Here is a 21,463-nt window from a genome sequence, read left to right on the forward strand (position 1 = left end):
AAACAGCAGCAAAAGCGTAGTAAATAGCTTCAATTCATTCATAGCGTAAACCGGGTATCTCATCGTAGTGACTTTATCAGTTCATAGAAAAGGCAAAGTGCTCTGCACCACCCGCGCCAGATCATCCAAGGTGAGCCAGACATTGCACCATTAGAGCCACCTCAAATGAGAAAGGAGCCATGGAGTTCACCCCATACCCCCATAACAGCCCAATGATGCTTCCGGCAAACCTGACAAGAGAACAGTGTTATAGTAATTGTCGACCATTCAATATTGGCCGACCATCAGTATCCCATGATTGGACAACGCGAGCGTTATAGTACGTCGATTCTTCTCGTCCAGGCGCAGAACAGTCCACCCAGCATCACGAGGCACATCAAGACGCAAGACACAGTAGCATGTCGCAGGAAAAATTGCAGAAGACAGTTAAAAGTCATCATAGATTTGACTCGCACTTCTTGATGTAGACTCTATCAAGAAGTAGAGAAGTAGAAATTGCTCCACACGAGGAAGCGCAACCCTCCATCGGGAAATAGTACCCATTACATGAAGCTCGCAAAACAAAATAAACCTCGGGTACTGCCCCCATCTTTCCCCTGATTCTCGAAAGTATAACCCGGCTCCACACGAGGAAGCACAATCCTTCACCGGGAGGTAGTACCCATTACATGAAACTCTCGACACAGGATAATCCTTGGGTACTACCCCCACCTCCACCTTCATCCTTCCCCAGATTCTCCACAGCCCACAATGCCACCTCCCTGGCAGCATAACAATCCTCCGCACAATCATGTCCCTCTTGGACCTCCTCCCCCTTCTGAATCTCGACCCCACAGCAATCCCTTACAATGTCTCGTAGGCGACAGCTCCTCCCTCTCCTCTCCCCCCTTATGAGAAGATACGTATCCACGACCCTGTCATGCACGATGCCCAACACATCGAGGTCGAAATTCAGACTCTGGCCGACCAGAATCGTATTCTGGTCGACGAAATCCCACACACGGGCCCGGGCCCCTTCGTACCCGTTCACCGTTCTTCCAGCGGCGACGTGCTGGTCCATGAGTTCGGCTGTCATCCCGCTCCATTTCGTCTTCCAGTCGAAGACCGGCTCGGTAGGCAGCACGGGTTGATCGAGGAGGAGTTCCCCGGTGAGGACGTCTACCAAGCTGACTTGGCAGAGCTGGGTGCGGCCCGAAATGTCGGTTACCATTTCGCAATCGAGCGAGACGGCAAGGCGGGCGGAAGGGTTGTACGTGTCTGGGGTTTGTTGGAAGCGGATGTTGTTCTTTGTTGTATCCGGGGTGACGGTGTAGTTTGCTGCTTGGAGGGTTTGGACTGTGTGACAGTTGTTGGTAAGGAAGTCGAGAGCTTTGGTTTGCTCGGCTTGGGTGGTTAGAGCTGTCCAGTGGGGGCTGGGTGGAGCATATGTTGTCGATGGTGTTGTTGGTTTTGGGTTGATGCTGATGGTGCTTAGTGTGGGGGAGGTGGTGTTTGATGGGATAAAGATGCCGCTGTCTTGGCGTTCCATGTGGGTGGTGTTGGTGATGGGACAGTACTCTGTCTTTGTGTCATATGGTATATCCCGTTCGATGTTGGTGGAGTTGGTGATGGAACAGTAATCTGTCGTTGTGTCATACGGTGTGCCCCAGGGCAATAGATGCCATATGGGGGTGTCTATATCGATGGTGATATAGTAGTATGACAGGAGTTCGACTGGGATGTAGAAGGTGGTCATTTTGGCGGTTGATGGTGATTAGTATATTAAGTTGTTTGTGGGTGGTATATATTAAGTGCTTGGTTGGTATGTTGGGATTTCGCAGTAGTAGAAAGATAGTAGTAGATGAATGTAAACGGACAGTTAGGAGTCTAGAAGGTGGTGTCTGGAACCCGTTCTTATAGTCCATGTTATTAGGCTGCGTAAGAGCACATCATCACATACCTCCCTCTTCAACTATTGGACGGTCCAGAAAATCTATACGCGCCGATGTTGTCAGTCTTCCTCATCAAGAATGTCGAGTGGTCATGGTTATCTGATGTTTATCTTAGGCGCCGAGCTAAATATAGCAACCCCGTCGTTGCAGCGCTAACGTACTGTGAAACCTTACCCCGGTTCCTGAAACAGACAGGAACACCAAGACTGGCCACATTGATTCCAAAGGGCTTCAGAAAGGGAGTGTTTTGTGGTATTGGAACTTGCTGATAATAATGATCTTTCTCTCCAGTCATCCTTCGTTCCTCAACCGTTGCATATCGGCGGGTTCGCAAGCAGCCGTGCGGCTGAGTCAAGTTTCTATACGCGCAGAGACCCCGGGAAATGGAAAGTTCGAACAGTTCGCTTTGAACTGATAAGAACGATTCGTGGTGTCTTCTTCGTCCCGTTGTCGTCTGGCAAGCCCTTCAGTACGTTCGAGATCCTCAACCAACTTCACATTGCGCCCGCCATCTTTGGACTCTCGAAGAGTCGACACTGCCCGGCTTCCCCACGCCCGTCGTCCACCTTGGAACAGCTGAGTGGACCATGTTGATCGCAGCCCAGCACGCTGATAAGACACTGGGTATTCCTCCTCGGCAAAGACTCCGTCATGAAGATGATGTGCGACACTATCACGTCATCATCTGACAGGTCGACTGACCCGCACTGCCAGGAACAATCATCGGAGGTCCCGCTGTGGTATTGCGGGTGTGGGCGAATGTATTCGCCTTTATTGTTGGCTTGCGCCTCTGGTTATATTTCTCTAGAGCTTTCCGTACGTTCTCTCTGGAGTATACCGTAATCCAGTCCTTCCACGGGTCAAAACACCCGGACACATTTAGCCAGTCAGCGAGAGACAAACACATTCAAAAAGAATTCAAGGTCTGCTGCTCTCTTCTCCCATTATTCCACACCAGTATGTATAGCATCATCCAGAGTGTAGTTTGCAAATAGCAGATGGGTCAAGCAAATATGTCCTCTGAAAGCTAATCCTACCATAGACAGTACTGATGTCCGCCCCAGAACATAAAGGCAAATTGGAGGAAGTTCACCAGCGTATAAACCTCCCTTCGTCAGCTCTCTTCATCATTGTCCAGAGCGAGTCGTGATGCCTTATCAAAGTCTCTTTGGAACTCGGCCGTTGAATATCCCAAAGCCATGACGACCTGGTTTGTTAATATATGTGCCATCACCATAATGAACAATAGAGGTTAGCATTTATAATCTTGCTAGCCTTTGCAATATTGCATCTACCGCCTGGTATTTTTTCAGAAGGATCTTCCAGCAGGTAGCATGGAGAATAAAAGACCATTCTCCAGTGTCTTTTTCAAAGATTGGTCTGTATTCTGACCAGGCATAGAAGTCTCAAGTAGACTGGTGATATCATCCTCTATAGAGCAGTAAGAGGCATCATGTACCATTGTACAATCTCCTGCAACATGGGAAGTACCCTCTTGTAACCTCAAAGAATCATCTCCCAGCACCCGACAGAACAACCAGACCAGACTGGAGACATCACTTTGCCAATGCTATTCAAAACCCACCATATTATAGAAACCCCCCATTATAATCAAATAAGTATCGACCATGTCCCCCCTCGCCCTACCTCCAGGCATGAAACCTAAAGAAGGTACATGACCTGGTACTTGAAGTCTTTCTTATATACTCCCTCGTGACCTCACGTGCGATTAGCATTATGCTCAGCGATAAAGCGACGGAAACCATCAAGCGACGGAGACCCCCGATAAATGTTGCTTTTTCGCAACTTCCCGAAATATACTTCACCATGTAGGGATGGGAACATGCCGGTTGAATGCGGTCACATGGTGGTCGGGAAGGTTCCATTAAATGCCGAAGTCAGCATGATGCCGATCCATCATGCCGATCGACGTTTCCAGATGTGTCGGTGTCATGGACAAGGTCGGTGATGCTGATTGGTTGGGTGGGGGAGTGGCGAGGGTGGCGATGTGGTGTTCACGTGATCTTGGGGTTGGTGGTGCTGCATGGTGAAAAAATGAGGGAGCATGAGTAGAACTGTTGGGAGGATTCTGGGATAATATATGGAGGGATTTAAACTATTTGGAATTATCATGACTATGAGGATATTGAATGATGGGGTTTCATCACTATTGATTGGGGTGAATTCTATGGACGGCTATGAATGGCATATGTGAAGATATGGTTGACCGGACTGCAATATCTATTAATGAGTCTTAGAGATAGAACTATGAAGAAAATACTATAAAATGCAGGCTCACCACCTTATCCCAGATGAGCAATATCAATCACTACAAAGAGTAAAATGAGAAGCGAAAAGAAGATCACTCGAATGGATATAAAATTTCGAAATCCAGTTGATGCATCAACTCTGATAAATTAACAGTACATGGTATAAAATAATAAGGTATCATGCGAATCATGCAACATGCAAACATGCGATAGTATCATGCAAGCCATATCCATCAACATATATAGACAATCTCCCAAAACTCCTAAACCGACATTTACGCGTTCTCAGCGTGGTAAGAACGAGACTGCTTGCGCTCTTCCTCGTACTGGAAGGAGTGCAGAGCAGGGATCTCAAAGTTGCTGCTCTTCCAGGGCTTGACCTTGTTGACGTACAGCCAGTCAAGCTCCTCAAGAGTACGGCCCTTACCCTCCATGACGAAAAAGTAAACGACAAAGGCTCCGACGAACATGCAGCCCGCGAAGACGTATCCGTAGGCAAAGTCGATGGCGCTGGTGATGAAGGGAGTGAAGAAACCGATCAGGAAGTTCCAGGCCCAGTTGGCAGCAACGGCCAGAGCCATACCCTGGGCACGGTACTTGGAGGGGTACAGCTCGGCGGTGATGGTCCAGACCATGGGAGCCCAGGTCATGGCGTATCCGGCAATGAAGAAGCAAGCAAGCACAATCATGCCCTTGCCGACACCGGGGGTCTTCTCGGGATCGGCGACGTCGAGCATGAAGTGACCGATCGAAGCAAAGATCATGAAGCAGACGAACATCCACAGGGCTCCGAAGATCAGGGACTTGCGACGACCGAAGTTCTCAACGGTGTACAGACCACCGAAGGTGCAAGCGAAGTTGACGGCACCCAGAATGCACTGAGTAACGAAGCTGTTGGACAGACCGGCACCCTTGAAGATGGTGGTACCCTATGAGATGTTAGTATGTTGAACCATTGTAGAGATGTTTGTAGGAATACATACGTAGTAGAAGAAGTAGTTGGAACCAGTCAGCTGCTGGAGGGTCTGCAGGGCCATACCCAGGCAGATACGGTAGAACATGCGAGGCGCAGTGAGGAATTCGTACCACTTCTCGCTGCCAGTTTCGGCCTCGAGCTGGTTCTGGATCTCGTCGAGCTCCTGGAGGATGACCTGGTGGTTCTCAGGCACACCGTACAGCTTGGCCATGGTGGCACGGGCCTGGTCGACGCGGCCGTGGCGGTATTCGAAACGAGGAGACTCGGGGAAGAAAGCCATACCACCACCGAGGACGATGGCGAACAGGAAGGTCAGACCGAGAGTGATACGCCATTGGGCAGTACCCTCCAGTGTGTTGGTACCCAAATTGATGAGGTAGGCCAGGAAGATACCGAAGGTGACGAACAGCTGGTAGCAACTGACCATGGCACCACGGACGTGACGGGGGGCACTCTCACCCTGGTACATTGGGACGAGCAGGGAGCAAGCACCAACACCCAGACCAGTGGTCCAACGACCCATGACCATCTGGACCCAGTTGCCGGAGGGGGCGGAGATCTGGACGATCAAACCGACCATGAGGATAACACACCAGATGGTGATGGACCACTTGCGGCCGACCTTGTTGGCGATGGGGGCAGCGACGAGAGCACCGACCAGGGTACCAATGGACAGAAGACTGGTCAAGAGACCGGAGCGGACGTCACTCAGGTACCAGTCGCCCTCGGCGTTCTGCATACCATAGCGGCGGAGATAGTTGGTTTCCTGCTCAAAACCGGAGATCTGACCAGTGTCATAACCGAAGAGGAGACCACCCATGGAGACGAAGACGGCCATGATGAAGGCCCGCATAGTCACGCGTGGGACAGGGGTGTCAACACCGCCAAGAGGCTTCTGGAAAGACTCCTGGCTGGAGTGCTGCTGGGGAGCGACCGCCGGGGAGATGTTCTCCCCGTGGTCAACGGAGGTTTCGACACCCATGGTGGACACGTGGAGGATGTTTTGTTTGTTTGTCAGTGGGGGAAGGATGTCAAGTCAAAGACAAGATAAAGAAGAGGAAAGGTTGTAAATAAAGTAATAGGAGGAGACCCTAGGTTGGGATTGGTTGAAGATCACCGTAGGGTAAAAGTCAAGATAAGTGATGATTGTCGGGGTTGAGATGGAAGATAGAAAAGTGCTCGAATCTGGGGAGATGCAAGCCCTTTTATGTCCTCCATCGTATGAGACGACAGAGAGAAAAATTTCACCAAGGAAAAGAGATCCACGGGGGAGGGGGGCGTCAGAGCCGACGTGTGGAGAGCCGACATCAGATGCAGCACCGCAGCGAGTGCCGCCGGGGGAGACCGACCAAGACGATTCATGAGCGAGAGGCCGTCAACCAGTGAAAATGGACGGCCGGCCGAAACCGATAGACCAGTCAGAACAGCCGAAATGCTGGGGAAGGGCCGGCCGTACCAGGGGGAGCAGGCATAACTTCGGGTTCCACGGCCCTTTCGGGGCAAGGAGGGTCGGGTGGCGGACGCTCGTTGGCTCAGCGCATCGGCACTGGCTTCTGGCGACAGAACTTTAGCCGGAGGAGATGAAAACGGATCAACATTATTGGGTCAGGATGGGAGGACAGATAGGAGGCGCATGTAAGAGAATAGCCATGGAACGGGGGGTGGAAGAAGGCGGAATGATATGGCGTCGTTTAGAAGCCTGTTTTGATAGATGATAGATTCATAAGTCTATAGATTGAAAAGACTATACAACGTATTGTACATTTATCGGGATGATGAGACGGGATACCGTGTCATTGCTTACAACTGTGTCAGCCAGGTTTTGCAGAGAAGCGAGCTGAAGGAGGGCAGGAACATGAAAGAGGAAGGGGAGGCGAGCAATACTACTAAATGAAAGGGATTCTTGCCCAACGTGGAGAAGCCGCTTACCTTCTCCAGTCACGGGGCTAATGAGAAAGAGGCGACCCACTGTTTCGGGACTAGACCGGTGCCCTATACCCCATCGGGCAGGCCTCCAGAGTTCGGCAGGGCAAATCGCCGCTTGTTGGCTCGGAAGCAGACGGACTGGAGGTGGAGGAAGTGTGGACTGGAGTGTGTGGGAGAAAGAGCCCAACGCAGGGATTTCCTGGAGGGCCGGAGATGCCAACCTGGAGATTCCCATATTCGTTGACCGGTGAGTCGATATCCCGGATTTTCTTATCCTTGCAGGGGGGAAAAGAGGGGAAAATGCGGAGGTTAGTAGACGTCAGTTCATTATCATGATCGAACTACGCTCAGATACATTTCTGCATATTCTGGGGAAACTGTAGATGTGGCCATTGCAATCCCAAGACATGCTGTACCGATTTCAATCCTTAGCGATCCCGATTCTTGTCGGTCACCTGCCCGAAAATGTGCTGCGCCCACGAGGAAATTTCCAACCCTAAACGTCTGGGACTGACCACGGCCGACCGAGAGAATCGGCCCCGATTCACGGCATGACGAGGGACTACTCAGCCAACAAACGAAAACCTGCACGCGCGCAGCTGCCACAGAATCCCGACCGAGCCGACTGCACACACACAAGAATTTTCAGTGGCACTCGGCGACACCACTGGTTGGCTCTGGAACCATCCACCGGATCCAATGAAGCTTTGTGGCTGCCTTGGCTGCAACATCATCGTCAGCGAAACTGCATCTTGCACCTTGGCATGACGACGCGGGCTGACCTGATGTGCTCAATTTACCACTAGGATAATGACCGATAATCTTACTATGCAAATCAAAATACACTACGCAGGGTGATCAGCGATAATATGCGTTGTTTTTTTTTTTTTTTTTTCCTTTCCCCCTCCATCCCCTTCATTTCGCGTGGGATGGTCCCTGACCACTCCAGATTCCCCCATGCGACCGGGGACATGACTAATAGACTGACATTCCGGAAAAGATGTCATCCAGACTCCAGAGGGCTAGGGTTGGCTACCACACGTGGTCGGCTAATGCAAGATGACGTATGTCATATGGGGGAGCGTAACTAATAGTTAATTTCCGGCGGCACCCCGGCTGACTAACTGACTAACAGAATCCCCGTGGAACCTTCCTGCTTTGGTTTCTTCGGACTCTTGGAGAGGCCCGGCCCGGCTTTCCTCCGCCTTTCTGGAACAGCAACCACCATGTCATACCTGGTTTGCAAGTTGGTTCCCGGCAGCCCTCAGCGCCACTTCCGTAGTAGCGCGGAACCCGGTAGCGACGAGAGTCCAGATCCTGGTCGAAGATTCCAAGTAAGAAGATTCAAGTGTGAACTCGACCGAGATCTGGTCAGCCGACTACAGAAACATGAGCGGTGATGGTGCCATATGCAGACAGCACGATGTTGCAATTTGTGGGAGGGAAACAGGGTATCTGGGGTGTTGTCCCTGCATCTGCCTCTCCGTGGGGTGCCGCTCCTTACTCCAGGCTGGGAATGTCATCAAACACATGGACAATGCAGAAGCACCCTGCCAACACCAAGAGCGTTGGGAATTGCTAATTATAAGCTTACCCCTGACAAAGACAGATCTACATCCAAACTCTATCTATCGACATCCTCTATATCCTATTATCTATAGATAAATATCTGGATCTAGTCATCTGTTGACACAACAATGGATGACTAACCCTACCCCATACACGCACTACGGCAGTCCACAAACACCCAACCCGCACCCCGCTCGGTACATCTGTTTCTCCCCACATGCCGCCTCCCACAATTTCTCTCCTCAGAAACATTTTTCCGACTGTTCCTTTCCACGTCCGAACTCTGGAGGAATGTCTCCCGAGCATCGGCTCGTCACCTGCTGCATCCCAATTTACGCCGATATTAACTCAGTCAATTATGCTTAACGCCGTCTCGCTAGCTTGGTAGTCTCAGCATCGGGCCGACCAACATAGCTGAAGGAGAGCCAATCATTGATGATCTGGATGGAAAACTCTGTCTCTTCTCTCCTTTCCAGGGACTGTGCTTGGTTGTTCAGCCCTGCCCTCCGGATCATACTTTATCCTCTGTCGTTCGGCTTCATGCAATTCCAGTCGCACGACTGCTACTCTAGTAGAATGAGGAGATGAGGGGGTGGGGTGAACTCCGAGCCACGCGATGAGGTTGAATTTTTTTTCTCGGATTTAAGGTGTCAGCACTTTTAGACTCGGTCTGGGGTGGTGGTTCTGTCGTAGCATCGTAGGCTCTTGCAAAGGGCTACTCCGGCTGGGGAAGGGTAGAACCTGCTACCATCATACGTTTCCATCCTTCCATTGGTAGTCCCGGCAAATCTTCGGGTAACACTAGTACTTAGGATCTAACGATATTCTAACTTGTTACCATTGAGGTCAATGGTATAAGGTTCAACATTTCAGCTGGTGCTAGTTAGGCGAATACATTGTAGACAAGTACTTATGCATCAATACTGATCTGACTTAAGTCTTTGTCTTGATACGACCATTGCATAGCCTTCTATGATTCGATTGCAAATGAAAAAAACAATCAATATTTATAATTCAGTAAAAGTGTTCGAGACATCACCATCCTTATTACCTAGCTCTTCCATGATGTAGATACACTGCTTTCAATGAGACAGGGGGATCATTTTACAGATGTAGATCGGGTCTTACAGTCACCGTGATTATAAATGAAAAAAAAAAAGTATATTCGCAGCAGTATTACTACTAGATAACCGGTGGGCTATTACCAGCAACCGCAGGGACAATTTGCATACCAGGGGGCATGTATAGTACTACTAAGGAGGAAATATATATTTGGGACTGATAGACGAAGATGGACGACAAACCCGCTATAACGTTACACATCATTGAACCCACTACACAAGTCCTCTGACTCGGCAGAAAGTATTAACGACACTGACAGGTGATTTTCAATGGAGATACTGTCAGTTTGTTTTCCTTTTCCCTTGTTTGTGGATGGTTTCCAGTGGTTCCTGGGGTCACACGCACTGGAGTCCCGCCGATCTTCCCGCTGCCACACACGTGGTTATCCAGAGTGCCCCACGCCGACCGGTGAGAGAAATAAGCCAGTTATCGCAGAAACTATTCCTTTTTCCGTATCATCATATATCTAGTCTTCCTCATATGTATCCTAGTCCTGTCAATCTTGCCTTCTCACTGACATAAATAACCCATAGAAAATTGCCGTTCATCTCCGGTCGCACCCATCCGCACCCCATCAGACCATCCATCCACCACCCACCACCTATGAAACCAACCCAGCAACAAATATAAAATAAAACAGCAGACTCTTCATCAAAATACTCAACGCAAATGTAACACATCATCCCCACCAGCAATCCCTGACGCAGGATTCAACCACTCAGATCACCTGAAACAACCGCAGAGGGTCTCGCCATACCGAATCGAGCACGGACAAAACACCTGCATCTGCAGATTGATTAACTGCCACGATGATCGTCACTGCTCCGTTCTCAACTCGGTATCCGGAGGTCCAAGACTGGAGACAGAACCTCTTCCCAGTCATCCTACAGGTCACTGCTTATTTCAGAACGGAGGGTAGTCCGTGTAGCAGAAACCGACTGGCAGCGGGCAGAGTAGCTATAAAGCCAGCTTAACCCACACAACTTCAGTATCATAAGCAGCCAAGCAAACGACCACAATGAAGCTCTCCAGCTCCCTCCTCACCCTGGCCAGCCTGGCGCTGGCCAACCTTTCCACAGCCCTGCCCAAAGCCTCTCCTGCACCAAGCACCAGCAGCAGCAGCGCCTCCACCTCCTTCGCCAGCACCTCGGGCCTCCAATTCAGCATCGACGGCGAAACCGGTTACTTCGCCGGAACGAACAGCTACTGGATCGGCTTCCTAACAGACGACTCGGACGTCGACCTGGTGATGAGCCACCTAAAGTCATCCGGCCTCAAGATCCTCCGCGTATGGGGCTTCAACGACGTCACCACACAGCCCTCCTCCGGCACAGTCTGGTACCAACTGCACCAGGACGGCAAATCAACAATCAACACCGGCGCCGACGGTCTCCAGCGCCTCGACTACGTCGTCTCATCCGCCGAACAACACGGCATCAAATTGATCATCAACTTTGTCAACTACTGGACCGACTACGGTGGTATGTCCGCGTACGTGAGCGCGTATGGCGGATCCGACGAGACAGATTTCTATACGAGTGATACAATGCAATCTGCGTATCAGACGTATATCAAGACGGTCGTGGAGCGGTATAGTAACTCGTCGGCGGTGTTTGCGTGGGAGTTGGCGAATGAGCCGAGATGTCCCAGTTGTGATACTACTGTGTTGTATGATTGGATTGAGAAGACGAGTAAGTTTATTAAGGGGTTGGATGCGGATCATATGGTTTGCATTGGTGATGGTGAGTGCCCCAAATATTCGAGACTGAAACAAGGTGGGTGCTAATGAAAAGTAGAGGGCTTCGGCCTCAACACCGACTCGGACGGCAGCTACCCGTACCAATTCGCCGAGGGCCTGAACTTCACCATGAACCTCGGTATCGATACTATTGACTTTGGCACTCTCCACTTGTACCCTGATAGCTGTATGCACCTCCCCCCTTCTGTCCTGTACTTCCCATCAATATCCGAACTAACAAAAAGTAAGGGGGCACCTCCGACGACTGGGGCAACGGATGGATCAGCGCACACGGCGCGGCATGCAAAGCGGCCGGCAAGCCCTGTCTACTGGAGGAATACGGCGTCACCTCGAACCACTGCAGTGTGGAGAGCCCGTGGCAGCAGACAGCCCTCAACACGACGGGCGTCAGCGCAGATCTGTTCTGGCAGTACGGTGATGATTTGAGCACGGGCGAGTCGCCGGATGATGGGAATACTATCTACTATGGGACGAGCGATTATGAGTGTTTGGTCACGGATCATGTGGCTGCTATTGATAGCGCGTAGGGGATAGGGAGATGTGGATATATCTAGTTGATACATTATGAGGGGTATTGTACATAAGAATGCGCCGGAGGGAGGGTGTGAAGGATGATAACTGAACGTTAAGTTTGGATAGGGTACAATTCGAGAGGCAAATCATCGCTTCGATTACTTTACTCAGGATCAGGTAGTATACTGGGACTTGCTTTGTTGCTGGTATCAATCATACATGCTATCTATACATCGAACAAATGGAGAATAAAAACCAAAGAAAGGACGAAAAAAACCATATTACCCAGTCCCATCGTAACCCATCATTATAAACACTCAGTACACACCCCAAACCAAATTCCCAACACCCAACACCCATCTAATCCCTCTCATACCTCCCCCCAACCCTCGTAAGCTCCACCTCACTTTCATGCTCACTCCCACCCCCCTTTCCCCCCTCCTCCCCCTTAACCATCAAAAACGGCTCCGCATCACCAACCCTTTCCGCCGTCAACCCCATATTCCCGGGTCTCCTCATCCCCGCCTCCAACTGTCTCTGATACGACACCCTCCTCAGCCTCGCCGACTCAGCTGGAGTAAGATGGAGATACAGCTCAGCCGCAAAGACATGAATAGCGACCGCGAGCCACGCCGCAGCACTGAAACTGATGTCCAGGCCAGCGGCAGCCTGGTCCACATTCCCAGATCCATTGGAGCTGAAAGCGTTGACGAGGACATGGTCGTTCGGATTAGCTCCCGTGCAGGACGGATGGAGGGATTGCACGACGGATTGGTTACCGTTCAGCATGAAGGAGATCTCGGAGCAGGAGTAGGAGACGAAGTATTGGTTTGGGGCGAGGGCCACGAGGACTTTGTTGGTGGTTATGCCGATGATGCGCATGGTTATGATGAAGCCGCCCTGTTGGGTATTAGTACGGAATATTCAGGGAAAAAGGTGGGGGGTATGGGATAACTCACGCAGACCCAAGCGCGGATCATCCACGCGCGGTGCTGCTCGATCTGCAATCTCTTTATATTATAATAAGCGATGCAGATACAGCTAAGGAAGATAATGAGTGCCACGCCGAGGGCGATTTGGATGCTCACGCCACCGCCGAAGCTGTGCTCTGCTATCATTAGCACGCCGGCCATGCCGGTGAAAGAGCCGATGATGACCAGGTAGCCGTTGATGCGGTGGAAGAGGATGACTTTGTGGCGGATGACGGGGACGAATTGGAGGAAGGCGAGGAGACAGGCTGGGAGGATGGCGCCGAGGTGGAGGAGGATGCCGACGCGGCCGCGGGTATCTTGGTAGTAGAAGCATTCGCCGGGGAGGGCATCGGCTTTGTTTTGGTCTGCTGGGCAGAAGATGCCGTCGAAGTTGAGGTACATGAGTCGGGCGAGGGAGAAGCCGAGTAAGGCGCCGGCGGATATCATCCATAGGATGAAGTTGTAGCCTTTGGCGAAGCCGATCGGATTGTAGATCTTGCGGGCGGTGGCTACGAAGTTGTTGGCTGGGGGCCGGGTGGGTTTGACCATTTTGATGAGTTGTTGGGTGTGGTCGAGGAGGAATAGGATAAGTCGAGGTTCTGAGTGTGGAATTTTGCAATGTGATGCATTCGAAGCATGTTGGTGGTTACTGAGAAGGTGGATTTATACATCTTTCGTGCTCGAGCACCCTATTTACCGGCCCGGGCTCTTGTTCCTGCGGGCGATGCATCGTTTCAGAAGACATCAACATTGCCCAGATGGGTTAGGGTTTTGCGAAGGGATGACCTTAAACAGCACTGTGAGATAAATTAGAACCCGACAGAGGCTCAGCTATTAATAGTCTTGGCAGATCAAACCCTGCAGATTTGCTTATCTGGACAGCTGAAACCCCAGACTCAAGCATGTTTAAAGTTATAGCAGTGCCACACTATACCCAACTTGGTATCTTTTTTGCGACAGACATGGCCAAGACCCCATCCCGTAGGACAGAATCTCAGCCGCAGTTGCAGCCTCCGCACAGCTAGCCTGATTCTGCGTCGTGTTCAGGCACTGAGTGGGGGCCGAGCTTCAGCCTTGTCATGTTGGACCCCTATTTAATCCATTTACTCATGAACGATTAGAGTTGTTCCTTCTGTCGCAACATCATCGCTTCTTTGGGCCACCCCACTCTCAATATGGTCAATTACGGCCCCTCTGCAGGATGCGTTACATGCAAATCACGACGGGTCAAATGTGACGAGGCGAAGCCAGAATGTCACTCGTGTCAACGCCTCAACATTCGCTGCGGGGGCTACAAACCGAAGCCTGTCAAGATAAGGTTCAAAGACCAAACCTCCAAAGTGTGCAATGACATTGCTTCGAGGCATGCAGCCCAGAATCAGCAACTGGTTCCTTGCTTGCGATCGCTATCCGACCCCGACCCTGCTGTCCCATTCTTCATTCGGCATTACGCAATGATGGGTCGCGACATGAGATCTTCCCGTGGGTTTTTCGAGATGTTAGTCCCAGTATACGCTTCTGAGAAGCAGAACTCGGCGCTCTCACTCGCGGTGACTGCCGTGGCTTCGGAGATAATGTCGCGTTGGCGACACGAGAGTAGCTCCCGAGCATCACGGGAAACGTATGCCCAGGCCATCAATTGTCTTCGAAAGACCATCAAGGATCGCAATGAGTGGACAAATCCAGCAACCATTCTAGCAGTATTAGCACTGCAATTCTATGAAAATTTCGCTGTCATATACGGGAGAAAATCAGCCACAAGGGTCCACCACGACGCAGCCGTCTCCCTGCTCCCATTTACCGATCAGAATTGTCCCGATGGGTCACTCATGGCCCACATTCGGCGATATATCCTGCATATTGAAATCTCCTCGGCGATACGTCAGAAACGGCTGCTGCAGAGCACGGCCCATTCTCGTATTGGGTGCATAGAACCGAAAATTGCGCCAGGTAATTTTGGGCCCGCCCTGGATGCAATCGGCGCGTTTGTTGCCGAGTTACATGCAAGTTATTGGCAGCAGGCAGCACATAACAGCTTTGTGTCTTCTACAGAGATTCCCAGAAATTGGATAGCCGAGGCAAAACGCATTGACGAACAACTTCTGGCTTGGGCACGAAAGGTCCCGCAACATTTGCAGCCCGTGAGACTCACGGATGGAAGTTCCCTCGACCCATCGATACCAACCTACAATTCCATCTGCGACGTTTATATTTCATGCCAGGTTGGAACACTATGGAATGAATGGCGCGCTCAACGTCTCTTGCTCGTCAAGATCATTCTCAGCTCGCTTAGTACGAACCCACCAGGGCGTCTTGCGCATTCAGATGCTGGAATCTCAACGGGAGATGAAGACTTCGCCAAATATAAGTACATTCTCCAGGAGCTTATCGACTCGGTCTGCTACAGCGTACCTTTTTACCTTGGTAACCAGGGCGGATTGTTGAGTATTCCCGACTTGACCGACCCATCAATTCGGCTTCCTAGCTATCGCTTACTAGGAAACGCCAACCAGCAAAAGTCCGCGCAAAAGTCAGAAGACGAGCACAGAAGCCATATTATTGCCCAAGGGCCGTGGCATATCATGAGTATGCTGAGTCGTGTGGTGGAATTTTTCATAGAGGACTATGGTCAGGGAATGGTGTCTTTTCTCCGACCTGGACAGCTTCAGTGGATCCGCGAGCAGTTCTTGCGGGTCACGCAGCTACTCCGTATTCCGTTGGAGGAGACTGGTGATTCTGAAGGAAGATTTTATATTTTGGATAGGTCTGTACATGCAGATTTGGATGGGAAGATAGATGATTTGGCGAGGAGGGTCAGAAAGGGCGCGTTTATATGATGGCCCTTCGTAAATTGTGCTTTCAGTGTTATTTGTGGTGCATCTTTGCGTGATGAATTGAGTTATGGTTTATGATTTATGTCAATACTATGTTCATGATATCTATGTCAATGTTCTGAAATATTCTGCAATTATAGCATATCCCCTAAAGTAGGCAGCAACCTGAGGCCGCAATGGACAGCCTCGCCGCCAAGCCCGAATCTGCCCTGCAACACAGCCTCGTCTTACTATCTGACTCTTCACAACAGCAGATCTTTAGGCTGCACAGTAATATCGCTGGATTGATCTATCGGTCTTCATTCTTTTACAAATTTATAGCAGCACATAACCTCAAAAGTCACTGGCAATACTCCCCCAACATGGGCCGACCGAAAGATCTTCCCCCATCCTACGAAGAGACGGTGGCTAGTGATCCCAATCTCCCCGCCGCCTCCCGGCCAGCACCACCACCTCCACCACCTGCAACCACCTTCTCCTTTCCTCATCTTCCCGATGCCCCCATTCCTGAAAGTCAACCCTACCACAGCGTCCACTCGGGCAACCGCGACTCTTCCACCGTCACCCTCGCTCCATCTCTCAGCGAAGATGCCTCGTCCCTGCACGCCCTCATCACCCAGCAAGCCGAGTTCCCGCCGCGACCGTACCTGACCGTGCGCGGTTCCCACACCGAGACCCGCCACGACCACCATCGCAAGGAGGATCGTAAGGAGACGATTGTGGACTTTGCCTTCAAGGTTGATCTCTACGGATACATAGTACGCCACGAGCATGGAACCCAGCAGTATGGCGACGACGATGACCTGGGACTGGACCTGGACCCTACCCAGGATGGATGGCATGTGCTGAGTGTTGTGCGGGATAATGATACGCGAAAGACCTACCGTGGTGGACGATTCAAGTCAGAGACGTGGTCGGGCCGAAGGAAAGGGCCACTGGGACAGCGAATCCGACAGCGAGTGGGAGAGCGACTACGCTCACGATTCGTGCAACTGGAGGAAGGACTCGATCACGAGGCGACCGGGTTGGTGCGACAGGACGAGGGAGGTCCTAGCTTGATGGGCTGGTGTGAGCGATACTGCGATGATCCGTCTACTGTTAAATCGTGCGCTTCCCCCGGTAGTAAACATTTACCTACGGCATGCTGACTTGTGCAGGTTCAAATTCTCCCGCAGCATCGTCGGCTTCGATGGCTCTGTTCTGATCTCCTCATTGACATCCCATCTGCGCAGTCTGCAATACAGAGGCGACATTAGCATCACAGTTGACATGGCGAATCGCGACTTAATAGTATACAACCCCCACTGGGTGAACAAGCTACGCAACAATGCCTGGGTGTACTTTCTCTGTATCATCCTCCAGGTGTGGATCCTCGCGTGGCCGATTATATTTTTGCTTGAGCGTCGCTACGACATCGTCCGGTCGGTGTGGTATTTCTCGCGAGTTGAGGAGGGCGAAACGCGGTATGCGCGCCATCGCGATGAGGCTGCCATAGCGGACGAACTAGCTCCGGCGGTGACGCAGGCGGCGCTGGAGCGGAATCAGGAGGGGAGGATCTTGACGGCACCGGAGATGCAGCTGCTTGATTCATTGGGGAGAGAGAGACGGGAGCGTGGCGTGGTCGTGATGCAGTGGGATCGATTCCTGGGATGGGGTGGTGATAATTACTCCTAGTTGCCGGGCGATAGCCGGGTGAGTGCTATCTAGGAGATACCGTGCTTGGCCAATAGGCCATGGCTAGGCTAGCATGTATGTTGCACCCGTCTTTGGTGTATAGGTGTTATTATCAGTGGCTGGTCTATTACTAGTCAATGGCCGACATGTGAGCAGACATAGGCCAGAAGACTGGCAAAGATTGGCTCAGTATACTTCTTATCATATGAAACACATACCAAACTAAGCGAGCCTGATCCGGCTCAACGCCTGCATGGCGCATATGTACAACACCGGGTAGCTCCCCGAATAGGATGACAGTTTCTGGACGACCACCGAGCAGCCGGACCGGTGGCCGGACCGGTAGAAGGCGTTGGGAGAGCTTAAAAAGAGGGTTCAGGGGTATGCAAGACCCTGGGTGAGGCTAGGATTTCGGCGATACGAGAGGAAGCGATAGCCAGCTGGACTAGGATAGGGCAGGAGGAGACACGCTAGACAGAACCGAGGCACGGGACGCCACAGCAGCCAGTCAGGGGAAGAGCTGCCACAAGGTTGCACCTCACCAGGAATCCTGCATATCCCTTCCGGTGGCCGGTTAAGGAGCGCATTGGCAAAGGAAGCGAGGTGAAAGAGTGGCTGATAAGCGTGTCTTGAGCCCGATGCACCATCACGCGAGCACCAATCACGCCCAGCAACTTAATTTCCCCCGCATCTTCTTATCTTGTCCCGTCTATTCCCTATTCATCTGGATGCCCCCGACCGTCATGAATCCAATGTATTTCACTGGTTAATGCCACTGACCGTCCCGGTTGCGGGGATTGTCCTACTGTAAGCGATGTCATGCCAAGGGCACGAGTGGTACGAGGACAGCGTTATGCTTTCCCGTTACTTATAACCAGGGCACGTCGCACGACGTTGCTCTTCTGTCACCTTGAGATGCCCACTTCTTCACCCTCACCTCGTCTCCCTTCCCCTTCGCAGTGTCTTCGTACACCATGGCCCCATCAGAGAAACCAGAAATGGCGTCCACATCACATCCGGACCCCGAGTCGGGCATCGCAGCCGGTGATCTGAAATCGGGTGCTTTGCATGAGATGATCGCGCGCGACCTCCTCGATGAACGATACAAGGTCACCCAGCGCGGCCTTAAAAACCGTCATGTCCAGCTCATGGCCCTGGGAGGCACAATCGGTACCGGTCTCTTCGTCGGATCTGGTCAGGCTTTACATATCGGCGGTCCTCTTTCCCTCTTGCTCGGTTATATCTTCATTTCTGTCCTCGTCTTCGCCCTTGTCACGGGAATCGCGGAAATCGGCGCCTACATGCCCGTTCACGGTGGAACAATGAGCTATCATGGCTTTCGCTACGTCTCGCGCAGTATGGGGTTTGCAATGGGATACTTGTATTGGTATTCGCTGGGAATTTTGGTGCCGTATGAGGTTGTCGCAGCCTCCATGGTCATCGATTACTGGCATCCGAACGTCAATTTGGCCGTGTGGATCACCATCATGCTGGTTGTTATCGTCCTTCTCAATTGTCTACCGGTGGGCGTATATGGCGAAACTGAGTTCTGGTTCTCCGGCATTAAAATCATCACCCTGGTCGGGTTGCTGCTCTTGTCCTTCATACTCTTCTGGGGCGGTGGTCCCAACCGTCAACGCCTCGGCTTTCACTACTGGAAAGACCCCGGAGTCATGAACACCTACCTTGTCTCCGGTGATGCCGGTCGCTTCGTCGGCCTTCTGCAGTGCATCGTCAAATCAGCCATCGCATTCATCTTCGCGCCCGAATTAGTCGTCATCAGTGGCGGCGAAATGGAATCCCCTCGTCGCAACGTCCCCAAAGCCGCCCGTCGATACATCTACCGTCTCGTCATATTCTACGTCCTCGCAGCCCTCGCCATCGGAGTCATCTGCTCCTCCAACGCCAAACAACTAACCGCCGGCTCCGGCACCGACGCCTCCTCCTCCCCCTTCGTCGTGGCGATCTCCAACGCAGGCATCCCCGTCCTCCCCAGCATCGTCAACGCTGCGATCCTCACCTCCGCCTGGTCCGCCGGCAACTCCTTCCTGTACATGTCCTCGCGCTCACTGTACTCCCTCGCCGTCTCCGGCAACGCCCCCAGCATCTTCAAAGCCTGCAACCGCTGGGGCGTACCGTACTTCGCCGTGGCCATTTCCTCCCTCTTCTCCCTCCTCGCCTACATGGCCGTCGGCAGCGGCAGTTACACCGTCTTCAACTGGCTCATCAACTTCACCAACACCTCCGGCTTCATCTCCTGGTTCTGTTGCAGTGTCGTGTACTTCCGCTTCAACAAAGCCGTCAAAGTGCAGGGCGTCGAGAAACCCTATTCATCGCGCATGCAGCCATGGGGTATGTACATCGGTCTGGCGGGCTCGACCTTCCTCGCTTTGATCAATGGATTCACCTGCTTCTTTCCCTCCGAGTGGTCCGCCAGTAACTTCTTCACGGCGTATATCGGTATTCCCGCGTTCTTGGTGTTATATGCTGTTCATCGGATCGTGTACTGGAATGATCCGTGGGCGTGGAGGAGTGAGGAGGTCGATTTGCATACCGGATTGAGGGAGATCATGGAGGCGGAGAAGCCGGAAAGAGTTAGGGATACGTGGTGGAAGAAGTTGGCGGTTTTGGTGGAGTAGATCGGATACTTCATGGGTGCTGTTGCTGGGTTAATAGTTATTTAGCTAAATATCACCTCTCATGTTGAGTTCTTATTCGTTCAAACTTCATTCGAGTGATCCTCTTTTATCCGTTGAACTGTTAGCATGGCTGGTTGGAATAGATATAACCAGCTGACTACCATCGTGTCGATCGCGTCGCAGACCGGTGTTGTTATGTGTTAGAAAGAACCATAGTGTCGGCTATATCATGCCAGACCTGCTGTATCAGAGCGTTGGGGATAACTATATACCATAGGTAGGGCACACATGTCGGGCCGAAATATGATTTGGCACACCTGCCTGATGCAAGTGCGTGTCGCACGGGAACTGATTGGATGGATAGGATGTATGGCTGGATGGGTGAAAAGGCCAATGAAATAAGAGGGTATATATTTTCCGGGAATGGCGGTCCTTTTACTACTGGGAAAGTCCTTGACTTCGGTTTACTTGCTAACAGGGTAGATCGGTCAACTGAATAGACTGGCCTTGGAGAAACAAAACAAGTTAGAAACTCCGACCAATGGTTGGTACATACGGGCTTGCTTGACAATGGAATTGCATCTAGACTTTGATGTATATTATGATTGTTTGTGTTGTGTTTCGGCCGAAGGGTAATAAAGTTGGTAGTCGGGGTCATTGGTATGTCAGATATGAAGCCACGAAAGTAACGTGAGTCCACGCCGAGAAACCAATTGATGCAGTGGCTGCAATTTGTTATGGATGACTCGTACTAATGTTATGATGTTTATCCGAAATTGATATGGTGAGCGAGCAATTCCCCGGAAAGTTGGAACAAACGGGTTGCAGTGCAATCCAGGCCCGGCCCGACATCCACCACCAAAGGCAATATTGCTGGCTACTTGTGAACAGCATGGGAATCTAGCCCTCGAGATAAAGGAAATAGTGACAGTTGAAGATATTAGGATATGAATGACTTCGGATCCGAATCGGCGCTTCTCATTCGACACAGACCTTCAGCTTCCCCCACCTTCCCTCCAAATCCATGGTTTAGGTTATCTTTCGCAGTGCCCACTATCATGACTCCGAGTCAACCAAGTAAAAACCTGTCCCAACGATAGAATCTGTTAAGCAAGCAGTTTTATTAATCTACTTTCACCGAACTAGCCCGGCTAGCTCAATCGGTAGAGCGTGAGACTCTTAATCTCAAGGCTGCGGGTTCGAGCCCCGCGTTGGGCTTTCTTTTTCGGAGTTTTTTTACCCCGAAACTAGTGCCAGGCCTTTCTTTTCTTGCCAGAAG

General features: G+C 51.4%; 9 protein-coding genes and 1 non-coding gene across 10 annotated transcripts; 5 read left to right on the top strand and 5 right to left on the bottom strand.

The window, feature by feature from the left end:
* Nucleotides 1-563: 563 nt before the first annotated feature.
* BO83DRAFT_50684 (uncharacterized protein) lies at nucleotides 564-1,860 on the bottom strand. The gene has a single exon (XM_025537401.1). The coding sequence runs from the start codon at nucleotides 1,733-1,735 to the stop codon at nucleotides 665-667; it is 1,071 nt and encodes a 356-aa protein (XP_025387252.1). The 5' UTR covers nucleotides 1,736-1,860; the 3' UTR covers nucleotides 564-664.
* A 2,616-nt stretch (nucleotides 1,861-4,476) lies between these two features.
* BO83DRAFT_315087 (sugar porter family MFS transporter) lies at nucleotides 4,477-6,159 on the bottom strand (the record flags this gene model as incomplete). Its single annotated transcript, XM_025527603.1, has 2 exons — nucleotides 4,477-5,130; nucleotides 5,185-6,159. The coding sequence occupies 2 exons, from the start codon at nucleotides 6,157-6,159 to the stop codon at nucleotides 4,477-4,479; spliced, it is 1,629 nt and encodes a 542-aa protein (XP_025387253.1).
* A 100-nt stretch (nucleotides 6,160-6,259) lies between these two features.
* On the bottom strand, nucleotides 6,260-6,730 carry BO83DRAFT_50697 (uncharacterized protein). Its single transcript, XM_025537402.1, has one exon. The coding sequence runs from the start codon at nucleotides 6,537-6,539 to the stop codon at nucleotides 6,291-6,293; it is 249 nt and encodes an 82-aa protein (XP_025387254.1). The 5' UTR covers nucleotides 6,540-6,730; the 3' UTR covers nucleotides 6,260-6,290.
* Nucleotides 6,731-6,779: 49 nt separating this feature from the next.
* BO83DRAFT_50710 (uncharacterized protein) lies at nucleotides 6,780-7,429 on the bottom strand. Its single transcript, XM_025537403.1, has 2 exons — nucleotides 7,062-7,429; nucleotides 6,780-6,976 (listed from the first exon to the last, which is right to left on the bottom strand). Exons 1-2 carry the CDS (start codon nucleotides 7,336-7,338, stop codon nucleotides 6,942-6,944), a joined length of 312 nt encoding a protein of 103 aa, XP_025387255.1. The 5' UTR covers nucleotides 7,339-7,429; the 3' UTR covers nucleotides 6,780-6,941.
* Nucleotides 7,430-10,812: 3,383 nt separating this feature from the next.
* BO83DRAFT_399554 (glycoside hydrolase 5 family protein) lies at nucleotides 10,813-12,080 on the top strand (the record flags this gene model as incomplete). Its single annotated transcript, XM_025533325.1, has 3 exons — nucleotides 10,813-11,536; nucleotides 11,591-11,719; nucleotides 11,782-12,080. The coding sequence occupies 3 exons, from the start codon at nucleotides 10,813-10,815 to the stop codon at nucleotides 12,078-12,080; spliced, it is 1,152 nt and encodes a 383-aa protein (XP_025387256.1).
* Nucleotides 12,081-12,426: 346 nt separating this feature from the next.
* On the bottom strand, nucleotides 12,427-13,586 carry BO83DRAFT_362634 (uncharacterized protein; the record flags this gene model as incomplete). Its single annotated transcript, XM_025529525.1, has 2 exons — nucleotides 12,427-12,966; nucleotides 13,026-13,586. 2 exons carry the CDS (start codon nucleotides 13,584-13,586, stop codon nucleotides 12,427-12,429), a joined length of 1,101 nt encoding a protein of 366 aa, XP_025387257.1.
* Nucleotides 13,587-14,078: 492 nt separating this feature from the next.
* Nucleotides 14,079-15,951, top strand: BO83DRAFT_339696 (Zn(II)2Cys6 transcription factor domain-containing protein). The gene has a single exon (XM_025528554.1). It carries the CDS (start codon nucleotides 14,213-14,215, stop codon nucleotides 15,872-15,874), a length of 1,662 nt encoding a protein of 553 aa, XP_025387258.1. The 5' UTR covers nucleotides 14,079-14,212; the 3' UTR covers nucleotides 15,875-15,951.
* Nucleotides 15,952-16,133: 182 nt separating this feature from the next.
* On the top strand, nucleotides 16,134-17,787 carry BO83DRAFT_379170 (uncharacterized protein). Its single transcript, XM_025531442.1, has 2 exons — nucleotides 16,134-16,976; nucleotides 17,029-17,787. The coding sequence occupies exons 1-2, from the start codon at nucleotides 16,234-16,236 to the stop codon at nucleotides 17,543-17,545; spliced, it is 1,260 nt and encodes a 419-aa protein (XP_025387259.1). The 5' UTR covers nucleotides 16,134-16,233; the 3' UTR covers nucleotides 17,546-17,787.
* Nucleotides 17,788-18,543: 756 nt separating this feature from the next.
* On the top strand, nucleotides 18,544-20,184 carry BO83DRAFT_399559 (proline permease PrnB; the record flags this gene model as incomplete). Its single annotated transcript, XM_025533326.1, has 1 exon — nucleotides 18,544-20,184. One exon carries the CDS (start codon nucleotides 18,544-18,546, stop codon nucleotides 20,182-20,184), a length of 1,641 nt encoding a protein of 546 aa, XP_025387260.1.
* A 1,145-nt stretch (nucleotides 20,185-21,329) lies between these two features.
* On the top strand, nucleotides 21,330-21,402 carry BO83DRAFT_t167. The gene has a single exon. It is a non-coding gene; the product is annotated as a tRNA-Lys (tRNA).
* Nucleotides 21,403-21,463: the final 61 nt, after the last annotated feature.

Source organism: Aspergillus eucalypticola, assembly GCF_003184535.1.
Source record: "Aspergillus eucalypticola CBS 122712 chromosome Unknown BO83scaffold_15, whole genome shotgun sequence".
Taxonomy (NCBI): domain Eukaryota; kingdom Fungi; phylum Ascomycota; class Eurotiomycetes; order Eurotiales; family Aspergillaceae; genus Aspergillus; species Aspergillus eucalypticola.

Coding starts and splice junctions, on each gene's coding strand:
- BO83DRAFT_50684 (XM_025537401.1), bottom strand. CDS start 1,735: ATGACCACCTTCTACATCCCAGTCGAACTCCTGTCATACTACTATATC.
- BO83DRAFT_50697 (XM_025537402.1), bottom strand. CDS start 6,539: ATGAATCGTCTTGGTCGGTCTCCCCCGGCGGCACTCGCTGCGGTGCTG.
- BO83DRAFT_50710 (XM_025537403.1), bottom strand. CDS start 7,338: ATGGGAATCTCCAGGTTGGCATCTCCGGCCCTCCAGGAAATCCCTGCG. Junction 6,977..7,061: donor AGAATCCCTTTCATTTAGTA/GTATTGCTCGCC, acceptor CACAGTTGTAAG/CAATGACACGGTATCCCGTC.
- BO83DRAFT_339696 (XM_025528554.1), top strand. CDS start 14,213: ATGGTCAATTACGGCCCCTCTGCAGGATGCGTTACATGCAAATCACGA.
- BO83DRAFT_379170 (XM_025531442.1), top strand. CDS start 16,234: ATGGGCCGACCGAAAGATCTTCCCCCATCCTACGAAGAGACGGTGGCT. Junction 16,977..17,028: donor GATCCGTCTACTGTTAAATC/GTGCGCTTCCCC, acceptor TGACTTGTGCAG/GTTCAAATTCTCCCGCAGCA.